This window comes from Aythya fuligula, chromosome 2 (assembly GCF_009819795.1).
Source record: "Aythya fuligula isolate bAytFul2 chromosome 2, bAytFul2.pri, whole genome shotgun sequence".
Classification (NCBI taxonomy): domain Eukaryota; kingdom Metazoa; phylum Chordata; class Aves; order Anseriformes; family Anatidae; genus Aythya; species Aythya fuligula.
Window position 1 is genome coordinate 117,467,578 of NC_045560.1, and position 12,629 is coordinate 117,480,206.

General features: G+C 41.7%; 1 protein-coding gene across 1 annotated transcript in view; it reads right to left on the minus strand.

Moving 5' to 3' along the window:
* Nucleotides 1–555: 555 nt before the first annotated feature.
* TAF4B (TATA-box binding protein associated factor 4b) overlaps nucleotides 556–12,629 on the minus strand; it is a 69,893-nt gene continuing 57,819 nt past the window's right edge. The window contains exon 15 of the mRNA XM_032181134.1: nucleotides 556–2,327. Within this exon, the coding sequence (XP_032037025.1) occupies nucleotides 2,160–2,327 (168 nt within the window). The 3' untranslated portion in view covers nucleotides 556–2,159. The remainder of the gene's footprint in view (nucleotides 2,328–12,629) is intronic.

Below are 12,629 nucleotides of genomic sequence, written 5' to 3' on the forward strand. Positions count from 1 at the left end.
AGGACAATGCTTCCACTGCACATTGTTGAGGTCTGAGAAGCTTCCCGTGTTGCTGCTTCCCAGACACGTGCAAAGTGTTTACCTCTGCTCAGCTGTGGAAAAAAAAAAAAACCAGCCTCTGCACCAACTGACAGGGGGAAATCAGACAAATGAGGGGTTGCTTTTACTCCCTGTCCCCCTCTCCGCCCCCCACCTTCGAGCAATTCTTTCTCCGTCACCTAGTTCTGCTAAAAACCTTGGAAGACAGATGTTTATCGTTAACACTCCAAGTTGGGCAACCGTGCCAATCACTGTGATGGGCAGATAGCTGGGGCTTGCTCTCCGAACCACGCCATTAGTCACAGCGATGACAGCCTCAGACGCTGAGTATCTCAGGCTAGGAAACAGACAAAGGGAACTATTGCTTATTTTTAATAAAATAATTGCTTTAATGCAGTATTTAAAATAATTTTAAACATCTGATCAATAAGATACAGTACACAAATATGGAAAATGCTGCACTTTACATAAAAAGTAAAGCTAAGCATTTAATTATACAAAACAATTTTGCCTGACGCTATCAATATCTTGCAAACTATAGCTTAGTCAAAGTACTGCTTTTCTTTTATATATATATATATGCCATATATACATATATAAATAATTTACAGCATTCATTTGCTAGATTTATTATTCACTACTGTTTCAACACAAAAAACGTAACTGACTCAAAACTTACTGAATTTGGTAACTACCTGCAGTGGTTCTGATGGCAGAGGGCGTTTGAGTTATCTATCACTTTAAAGTTTTAAAGTTGCATGCCAAATAACCATAGGAAGCTTGTTCCTTAAAAGAAAAAAAGTTTCAGCAGGAAGCCATTCAATACAGTCAGTGCCTTTCCCACTGCTCCTGGGAAACAGCCATGCTATGCAGCACTGTGCCACGGGAGGCAAAATATTTGGAGGCTGGGGAGAAAGGTGACCAGGAGGCTTTCCCTTCTACCACAAGGCAGTCTTTACCAGCAGAGGAGATTTTTGAATCTATTCTAGCAGTCTTAATAATTTGGAGTCCTCCTCTTCATTGAACAGAAACCAGGCAACTGGCTGAACTAACTACTTTCTACTTGAAAAGTTTCCCTGTTATACCATATTAAGGTACTATAAACATTAAGATGACAACTAAATCAATACTCTCAATAAAGCAGTGAATCCTGTGCTTTCCAAATATTACTCTTCTCCTTAAGACTCTCCAGCTGTAAAGTTTCAGAACATTTACTAGATCTCAAGCTTTCATTTTTATATTTTTTTTTCAGTCAGCACAGGTTGTTTTGGTTCATTTCTTTCTAAATCTATACTTAGGCTCATTGCTATTTTTTGATATCTACATAAAGAAAAACATAAGGGATCAGTTAATGTGTTTTCTCTTCCTTTTTAGGCTCTTTCACTCCCTGTATTCAAGTTTAGTAACTGCACATTTTCCCAAACATCCAAGTATGCCCTGCCTACACCATTTGATGTACTTTAACCACAAGAACGACCAATTTGTTCACCTTCCCTCAGTCACTTCGTCAGCGAAAAGGGGAGGGCAGTTGAGGTGATGTAGGGAAGAGAAAGTGTCCCTTGTTCCTTTCACTTGCTACTCTGTTCTCCACAAAGTAGCACTCAGTAGTAATTCTAAACCCAGAAAACTGAGGGAGATGCTGAGTCAGACAGGCAATACATTAGCATGTTGACTGACTGCTGGTTCATGAATAAATACAGTTGTCATGCTATGCAGTGCCTTTAAAATGTTACTTGTTTCCCTATATAAGGTTGGATTAGAAGAAGGCACTACAGACAGAACAGATGTTGCAGACTCTGGAATACTGAAGCAAGTGACACACATAAACGAGGTACACATATCAAGCCCTCAGAGCCTGCGAGACAGTTAAATGCAAGCAGGTAGTCAGGTGCTTGTGTGTGCAGCTCAGTGTTTTCACTGGTTTACAGACTGGGTTAAACCAAGTATTATTAAAAACCCTACAGGTGCTAAGTTAGGTATTTAATAAAAATGTTTATCTGTAAACAAGAGTTATCCTTACAACGGATCATTTTCCAGAAATTGGAATTTCAAGACAGTGCAACAATGCTTCAGAGTGTTTTCTTTGGCAGTAGACAGCAAGTTGAAATGTAAAATTCAAATCACTTCAGAAGAGCACGGTACAAGGTAAGAGAGTGCTTCATCTCCCTCTCTTGCTCCATGCAGAATATCAAGTCCCTGAGACAGACACGGGTTATTCTTGGACGAAGCAGCTGCTTTGTAAGGCTAAAATTTGACGATCCAGGAGCGACTCCATTGCCATTCAAACCCTAAAAGTGGGAAGAGAGAAAAAAAATCATGTCAACACAAGTTTTTAAATCAAACTGGTTGGGTTGTACTGCTTGCTTGCATAAAAGTAACCTGTTGATGTTCAGCTTTACATGTCAGAAACCAGCCATCCAGATGTCCTTGTACATTAGATACTTCAAAAGACAAAGCAAATACCTGCCAGTTAATGGTTTACTTTAGTCAAAGCAATGAAATGACTTGTTAGAAAAAAAATCCTTCACTTTTTTTTTTTTAAACTATACTACTGTAAGATAAATAACTGCTGTTTCACCGAAGCCATACCACGAAGACCTGCACTGAGAAAGGACAAGCTCACTGTGAAAGTCGTACCACCACAGCTCCTGCGCAGAGCCCCAGGTTGTGCAAGGCTTTTGCTCCCAACTGCAAGCACCCAGTCTCCAGATGTTTGCACCTCTTCTTGAAGAAAACCACAGCTGAGAACAGGCACTAGCCTTGAAACATGGCCAGGAGACACTCTTATCCCAGCCATCACCTGTGAAACGTCCTTTAAGGAAGCAACAAATGCATGCAGTCAAAGTGTCCGGGTGTGCAGAGTGCTGTATCTAAGCCTATCCATCTCAGTCAGCTGCCTCACTCGGTTATGAAAGCACAGTCGGTGTGGAGATGATGTTTAGTAGTTGTACATTCAGGCTATTGGAATGAGCAACCCCCATGCATTCCAAAATGCCCCGAGATTTATTATTAGGGGTGGGGACGAGGAAGATTACCATGAGCTGCACAATAGACTGGCTACTTATCTTGGAGCCAATCTATGCTACACAGCCAGTCTCTTATCACTACTGGAGGGTTCTTGGTAATGAACGCAATTTGTACAAATACAAGTGCTCAGTCTCTGTAACTTCAGCAAGGCGATGCCTGCCAGCATCAACACCGCTTGGAGATGGTGCTGCTTGGATGCTGTGTTAACTATATCAATTCTTACCCTAACACTCTCTGCAAGACTTCAGCAAAATGACTTTGCCCACTTTGCTTAGAGAAATCTGGTTAAAAATATATATATTAAAAACAAATACCAGTGGTGGTCTATCTATAGTAGTGAACGCTACTGTTGTTAGGGGGAAAGCATTGAAATTTATTAAAAAAATAAAGATTCACCAGAGAGCACATACTAACCACAGAAAACCCAGGGCATATCACAGAAATGGAAGCTGTATTTCTTACTAGCAGCATGCAGGGTATTCAGCACCATTTCATTTGCTTTACAGTCAATACTATTAAACACTATGAAATGCCATCATTTGAAGCTTTCAGTTTGTTAAATGGCTTGGAACAAATGCGCGTGTGGGGAAGACTGCTGGCCACGCAGCACAGAGAGGGCACTGCTGTCCTGGTAAGACACAAAAGGGTCACAGTTCAAGTTTGTCATATGACAACCCCGAAGGATCCAGGGAAAAGATAGCTCTGCAATGCAGCTGCCAGCACGGGTTGAAAAGGAGGTCAATCCAACAGGATGCAGCAGAAGGCCTCAGGCAATGTTATAAATGAAACAAACCCCAAGGGTTTTCAGTAACCCAACAGCAATGTCCTTTATAATTCAAAGAACTTTCTGGAGGTGAAAGTATTTTCTCTCTAAATAGTCATTAGACCAGAAGCCTTACCTTTAAAAATATGCAAAACAAAGCCACCTCGATCCACTTATCTCCCTTACAAAAAGGAGGCAGACATCACAGATCCCTGAGCCTGCCCGGGAAGCTATCAGAGCTGCAAGATGTTACAGCAGAGCAGAAGCTCCGAGCCACCCATGTTTGAGACAGAGTTATGGATTTATTTATTCTTAAATTCTTACCCATCATACCAGGGCAGAGCCACGGAGCCACGTTGTGCTGTAAAATCACCTCCAAAGCCAAAGCTTATGTTGGACTTCTGTTTGCTGGATGCAGCTTGTATTTGCAGCTCGTATTTTTGTATTTCATGCAGCAAACGGGCTGATCAGAGCCGAGTACAGCATTTCAAGGGCTCTTCAACTAGTTACTGAGCACATCCAAAGCAATGACCACCACATCCAAGCCGAAAGAAAAGGCCCTTCTCTCGAGGTGCGGGATGGTTTAAAAATCAAAGAAGTCCGTCAGCATAGCCGACTCCAGTCCAGACTGGGACTGCAACTGGGCTTTGCCTGGTCAGGAAATTCACCCAACACATTATGGTAGGTTGCACAAAGCCTCCTGCACATGTCTCTGAACACAGCTTACACAGGGATGAGCACTAACCAACTGCATCAAAGTTCTGGCCTTTCATGGTTTTGTTCTGAACACCGGAAAAAATGGCAGAGGGTGATATACCTGTCTCTATAACAAATCATTTAAAGAACCTAATGGAAAAACATTTGAAGCTATGGTGCCATCTGCACACCAAAATAAACCATCACACATGCTTCAGTGTCCAGGACTTTAAGAAGTGCCCAGCTCTGAGCTCTTCAGCTGACACAAGGGAGGCTTCAGGGGAGGGCCCTCTGCAGCTGCATGCTCAGAAGCCTCCTCTTCAGCAAGTTCTGTCTGGGCAGCAGGTCAACAGCCCTGGGGTGCTATCAGTCCTTAAAAGAGAGGACTTATCTGGAGCATTAGCAGCCCTCCCCTTTCCATTTCACGTAGTCCTTGCCCAGAAGCTGCCCCATGCTGCTTTTCAGACCTTAGGACCTGCGCTAGAACACCAGCCCATGCCTTGCTCCCAGATCTCTCTATTACATTCCTCCAGTCGGGCAGCAAACTTCTTCCTAAGAAAAAAAAAAATATCTGCAGTCCTGTGTTTTGCTTATCCTCAGAGTCCAGTCAGATCAGCAACTCTGTCAGAGAAATACACTTCTGTGATCCTCACAGCCTTCTGTATATTCCTAGCAGAGATGAGTGACTGTCACCAATTCTGGCAAAAGAAAGCACCAAGGAGCTCCTGCAGTCGTCCCATATGTGTTTTGCAGCTAGCGTCAGGAGGTTGCTCCCAAAACGTGCCTTTAAGATCTTTAGAGCTCTCTCCAGTGGCTGGATGAAGAATTAAATACTGAATCTCTCTGGAAAGACAAGCATGAACTTGATTCAGAGCCACAGCTGTCATGAAAGGCAGTGAGACTTGCAGGACAAGAGTTGTCTTCTACCTGAGCTACCATCGTAGCCTGAATTCCTAGACTCCAAGGTATCTGGAGCACACGATCCAGAAGCCTGCATCTTGAGTACTGGCAGGAATATCAAAGTTGCTCGGAGCTACTGGATAGGACCTGAAACAACGTTCACGGAGGTCAGTAGAAACCTGCCTTCCCACCCACCTGGGCCAGGCCCAGTGGCCTGTTCCTGGCAGAGCACACGTTTCCTTCTCAAGTTTCGTGGCTGCACACAAACTGCATGCAGAATTTCAGACCTTTAGAGCAGAATTAGAGAGGGGCACTTTAAGGAAGCAAACTTCAGTCAGACGTTAAAAGTAAAGTCAAGAGCTCTCCTTTTAATTTCTGGTGAGGCATAAATACTTTTAAGTCTCCAAGCTAAGATCCCAAACAAGTGCATAACTGAGGCCAGAGAAAACAAAGTGAAAGAATACTCCAGTGACAAGCCAAGTGCACCGATGCCACCTATTCTACCAAGCCTCAGCTCAGTCTGCGAGAAATACTCCCACATTCGTAATGCTAAAATACTGCATTAAACAGTGTTTATAAAAACATGAGTTGTTTTTTAAAAAGCTGTTGCATCTTTTTTTAAAATCTTATAGGCCATTAGGATAGATCAAGCTGATGTCAAAAAGGCTTAGATCTCTATTTCCAGGCTGCTTCTCACGCAGCTGAAAACAAACATGTATATTTATGATGTTATCTGTAGCCTACAAAGAAGCCTCCCTGAGCTGTCAGATCCATACAACAGAGGATGCCGTTCAACTGCATGTTTTTCCTCAGATTTCAGTGCAACATTCCTGCAAGTCCCTTCAAACATAGGCAGCAGCACACTTTACATACTGAAACAAATTCCTGCGAGTGCGTCGTCAGTTTGTTCACCGTTGTGCCCGAGATTCATGTACGCACATCACCGCGCATGGCTACATCAGATGCTTAATCTGTACCTGGAGGTAATGACTACTATACAAATATATCATGTTAGTTAATAGACAATTATTAAGCTGAAATTTTCTGGCTCTTTGCCACATCATTTTAAGCATCGTATTGTCAACTAAATTATAAATCTCTTGACCCTTCACATGTCATCAACGTTTGCGCGTTACCAATATGTTCAGCCTAGAGCTACAACGCAATTAGTCATTTAAATTGCAGATATCTTTCACACATAAGAAGAATTAAGTTCATATCTAGCACAGAGAGAGCACGACACGGGCCGATGAACTGTACTTCTGAAGCTTATGACTGGCAGTCGAGAATATCTGTGCCTGTTTAAGAGGGGAAAGAATTCACGTCAAGTGTATGGCCTAGACTGACAGCAGCCAGGAAATTCGGAGCTGAAATTGAAACTCTCTAGCTGACAGGGGTGTGTGTGCTTAGGTCTTGCAGCACGTAAGATGCTGAAGCCGTATGTTATAATTAGAGCATGCTTTCAGCTCCCCTCTTCCCCAAAGGTACGACGATCCTTGTAGACTCTTCAGTTGTCCAACAGCTTGAATAAGAACTAGGAAGTGAAATCAAGAGTCTGCATACGTGAAGTAGAAAAAAAAAGAAAAAAACTCTCCTGTATCACTTCAGACTGAAGTCTCAAAATGAGCTGGGAAAGGGATAGTAGGGAGAGGGAGGCAGACACGTAAGAGAGATAGAGAGAAGAAAATCCCTCAAGTGTAGAAACAGATTTTGTAGTCTGGCTCTGAAGACCTACTTACATTCAAGTAGCCCAGGTCCAATTTAAAGTAATTGATTTCAAATTCATTTTCTGTACCTTTTAAGAAAATACCTTAGTAGACTATCAAGTACCAGTGCCTCTCTGTACCCCATGGATATACACAGGGCAGCAAGACCATCCTCATCCACTTTTTAAGTGGAGCCAAGTTTAAGTTCAATTAATTCATTCTGAGTCACTTCCTTTACACCAATAACAAAGCAGATGAATTATGCTAATGTATCCTCATTAGAGGAGCTTAAGGTCAGAAGGGTGACAGTAACTCCTAAAGCTACCACTTCCAGAAGTGCAAAGCCACTTATGTCCCTTCCCTTGACTATCACGCATCCCTCCCTCAAACACCAAAAAAACCCCAGTGATTTGATTGTCACGCAGTGGGAGAACAAAATGCTTCTCTTGCTCAATCATCTGTAAGGTGCAGGGTTTGCTTTCAGTTTGCAAAAAAGGACTTGTTGCTCGACAGCTTAGTTCTTCCTGGGTCAGCCTTAAGATCATTTCCAGAAGCTTAAACCTGCACCATACACAGAATGTGCTTGATCCACACACTGGCATCCCCATCCATAAAACAAGCAGGATAAATTTGAGTTCTATTAAGAATGATGAGATGTGGCACAGAGCTAGCCCTAAAAGAGAAGGTGACCAGCTTGCTTTCTCCACACACAACGGATATTAAAACTAGAGCAATGACTAGCACAGAAAACAAGGTATTTCTTCCATTTCTTCTTGCCAAACTTTCCACTAGGAAAGCACAAGCTTATTTGTGGCCCGCTGTATTGGAAGATGTGCATCACCCTGCAAGCATCGCCTTATTTTATGCTTGTTGACTGGGATTTGAATGCTCAGAAAGCATTTGAGCAGCTAGGCGCTGACCCCAGGATACTAGCTGCACCATTTACCTGAGCAGCGTGGAGGACCACAGGGCCTGCAGATCAGCTGAGGGCAGCATTTTGAGAAATACCTGCAGACCTCCTCAGCACTGCCGCTACAGCCAGAGGGATGGTGTGCAGATAGAGCTGCCTGGTGCTGGTGCACCTCTGCTTCCCATCCCTTCCATTGGGCAACTCAGCACAGCCACATTTACCCCAGAGAGACCTCCGGGACTCCCCAGGGGAAGGCTAAAAGATTATTTGTAAAATCATACTGACGACAGCCTACCGTATGGCAAGACCTACACTTATGGAGAGAGTAGCTAATCTAGGCTGCAGACTGAAGAGCCACCCACAGGATCTGGAGGAAGAACACTTCCTTTGCCATTGGATCATGCAAGAAATAAGAAGAGACAGAAGATTTACCTGTGATTCTGTCAACATGAGCAACCTGGGAGAATGTAAATGAAGGATACAACATCAAGGGCACTTTGGGGCACGGCAGACTGCATCTCTTCCAATTGTTTAGGGTGTTATCGTTGAGCCAGGAAACAGGTGAGAAAAAGCACTTCCCCAAAAAGTCAGACTGACTGGGAGGCATCCAAGTAAGTTTTCCCTTAGAAAGTGAAAGAATGGTCCTACCACAGCCTTTAGGTGCTTACCACAAGAGTAACGTTCGGCCTCCTAAATCAACTTTCAAAAATGTAGGTAGAGCTTTTTCCTCCCTACTGAGTGGTAACACACAAAAATGCTGCTCTCTGTTCAAGGCGGATGACAAGCTGGGAAACAGAATACCTTCAGTTGAGGAAGAAAGTTTACACTCAGAGCTGCAGCCTGTTTCCTCACAGGGAAAAAAAAAAAAAAAAAAAAGCTCATTTGCATGAGTTTTCAAACTTTTAAGACTCCAGTTATAGTGAGAACTAGACAAAGACATTCTGAAAATGGCTTTGTCATCAGAAAAGCAGAGAAACTTAAATCAAAAATAACCCTCAAATATTTCTCAATATTGGGAAGTGTTAAGGGGCATTGTACCAACCAATAAAGAATGATGAAACAGAACACAGAATCAGAAAAACAAATCTGTGGCTTCAAATTTACTTTTTCTGATTGTTTTTTTACAAGAAGCATTCTCCCTTTTCTTCAAGATGAGTTATGTTTGAAGTCTCCCCACCCTTTCATTCATTAGTATTCCCCACATGCACCCAAAATGGGAGAGATAACAAAGTGGGTAACAAATACACATACCCAAAAACACAAATTAATCAGATCTAAAAGACTGACTCATTTGTATCCAAAAGTGTCCAGAGGGACCAGAATGAGAGGGATGAAGATATTACCACCTCTGGAATACAAGTAGCACCAATTAGCACATTTTCACAATAGATGGATTTTCTTAGCAGGGTTTTTCTTAAATTATTCTCTCTGAACAATGCCATTCAAATGTTAAGTTGCAATAAAGTCAACAGGCAAAATAAAGACAATATGCAAAACTACCCCAACTAGTGTCTCAAGCAAGAAAGGCACAGGAATTCCCATTATAGTGTTTTTTGTTTTGTTTGTTTGCTTTCTAGGCTTAGAGCAAGCCTTATTTTTTCTATTCCATGATCTTCATGGAGTTCCCTCTACTGCTGTTTCAAGTGTAGCAATACATAGGCAATAACAAGGGCAGAATACATTTTACCCTTTTTTAGTCTTTTTTTTTTTTAATGCTTTAGGTCCAAAATAGTTGACAAACAAAGTCTCCTGGGCAAGAGCCTCTTTCTTCATTTGTCATCTGCCACTCTACAAAACGATGTGGCAGCTGGTAAGCAGGGTCTCAGTTGTAAAGCACATGTTTGTGCTATACCACATTTTAGTTCCCAGATTAAAATAATTTTTAACAGGTCATTTTAAGGGGCTAAGTAAAGAAACCATAATTTAAGAGAAGAAAGTGGGGTGACTGTGTAGGAATTAGATATTCAAATACGTGAGGAAAAAGACTTTCCAGAAGAGGTGCGAATCCAAGTGGTTGAGCGTGGAGTGAGCAGATAGCCGAGGTGGGGAGAACCATTCCAAACAGACAATTGTTTGTGGAGAAAAGAAAGAGTATGCTAACAAAATGCTGGTTTTCCACCCTTCACACTTACTGTTACTGCAAGAGAAAGCATCAGATCCATTCTGACCCAGTCTGTTGAGCTGCAGTCTTCCAGTACCAATTACCTTTTGGTACTGGGCAAAAGCATATATGATATAAATTTGCTTTCAGCATCTCGCTTTTTCAATACATAGTGTAACTGGTTATTTCTTCCCCGTCTCCCCAAATACCTCAGGGATTCCAGTTTACATCAATAATGGCTTGAAACCATTCATTTCCTTTAATTATTATGGTAGGCAATTATAAAAAGCTGAACACACAACTTCGTTCTAACACAGACTTAAGAAATACAAACACTGTACAAAGAACATTAGGCTAAGGCAAGCTGAAGAAGTCTTATATTAAAAAAAAAAACAAAACTAATATGGTTAACATCAGTGATTTCATTCAATACTATCAAAGGATCCTTCACATTCAGGAATAATTCCTTCCATCACACCTGTCTGCCAAGATATTAGGCTTTAAAAAATGGTCACAGGAGTATTATGCACAGATTTACTCTTTGACATTGCACAGTCAGGAAGTTCTGACATTTAAGATTACTTGTGAGTAAAGCTGTCTGTATTTGCAATTTGAAATGAGAAAGTACATCCTGCCTGCTTAAATTATTCTCAGACAGGTTGCCCAAAAAGATGATTTTAAAGATGCCCAAATGTGCATCAGCCTAAGGCCATATCGTACTTGCTTTCAGTTTCAAAGACCTCCTTTCATCTCTGAAGAATGGAATGTTGTTTACTGCTCAGAATGTTTTGCCATGTTATCATGAACGTATTACAAATGTTCTGCTTCTTGAAATATAGTGTTTGTCTAAACCATTTTTTATCCTACATGAGAAGTCTTAAGCCTTTTATAAATCTTGTTCAGATATATTGGGACACTTAAATGCTTAAGTCTAAACAGCCTTCACAAGTTTGTTATCCTGCATAATTTCACAAAATAAAAAAAAAAAAGAAAAAAAAGAAAGGTCCACAGAGAAGCAGAGAATTGCTTTCTGGTAGCATGAAGCCTAAGCACTAGGCACCGGAATGCAAAACTGCATGTGAGAAAAAGTAGTTTCACTAGCAGAATTACTTTCACCTACTGCCCTTACAACGCAGCCTAGTACGGCAACCTATGGGAGAAGCATCTTAAAACACAGCAGGTAAATTTGTGACAATGAAGTGCTATCAAGGTTTATGGTCAGTTTTACAGATGTGGTCTAAAAACATGCTCTTTTAAAATGGCAACGTAAATAATGGATCACCACCTTACCGTGTCAACACTGTTATGTTTCACTTTATTAAAGCTTTACAGACTTGTGCCAAAATAGACACATTGCAGATGATGAGAAATAACTGAAAAGCACCTAAACAGGCTGCCTTGTTAAATATTCAGAAACAAACCCGGCATAATTACAGAAAACCACTACGAAGAACAGGAATAGTTACTCGATAGATGCTTATGGGAAGAAAAGGACAAGGAAAACTGTTCTCATGATGAATTATTTTTTTTTTTTTAATTTTCCAAGGGTATTACAAAAAAAAAAATAACTGCACTTTCAGCTTCATGTGACAGTGCATTAAAAACATCAAAGTGAAGAGCAGCTACCAAAAAGCCTGGCATGTTGTTTTCTGTAGCTTGTTTAGATACTGATTTCTTCACTTCACTTGCTGTAAACAGTGAGCATTCAAGGAGTTGTTTGTGTCTGTGTCCATGTCAGAACAAAAATCAAAGAAACAAGTCGACCTTCTCTCCTCAGAGAGGAGTCTTGACACAGCCCAGGCTGAGGGGAAGCCTAAAGGCCAGGTGCCATTACTGTCCCTGTTACATTACAGGCATTAGCTGAGCTTTATTAAAGGTCTTTATGGACTCCACCATGCAAAAATGCTAGAGTACTTTCATTTATAGGCTTCCTAGGACACAGGGAGGGGGAAGGAAGCCTTAAGTTTTATTAGACAGGAAAACTTCACCACCATTTCCACCACACAAGTTACTTCCCAAGGCTTTTCTGCTCGTTGTGCCTGGGTCACACTCCAAGCACCCATTTGTTCACACGGCGTTGAGGCTTCCTGAGAAAGAATGGCAAAACTGGCAACAACACTTGTGGCGAGGCATTTCTCCCATCTCCAGCCAAGATGATGATCTCCAACAGAAGCAGGCTGTCAGACTCCTTGTAAGGAACTTCTGCAGCCTCGTAAGCTATCCAGGTCCTGGAAACAGCTAATCTCCAGCACAACACTAAGAGGTTCAGACCAAAATCTGTTAAAAGCACCTTCAAGGCATTTTTGAAGTGCTGGATGAGCCAGAAAAGGAGAACTGACACACTGCAGGAACTGAATGGTCTAGCAGTACATATTCATTTCTGGTGCTTTTTTGGTGACCCAGCCAAGGCAAACTCGCAGCACATTTGATAAGTCCCTACACACTGCATGTGGAAAAAGGCATACAGACAAATGTGAAAGAGCTGTT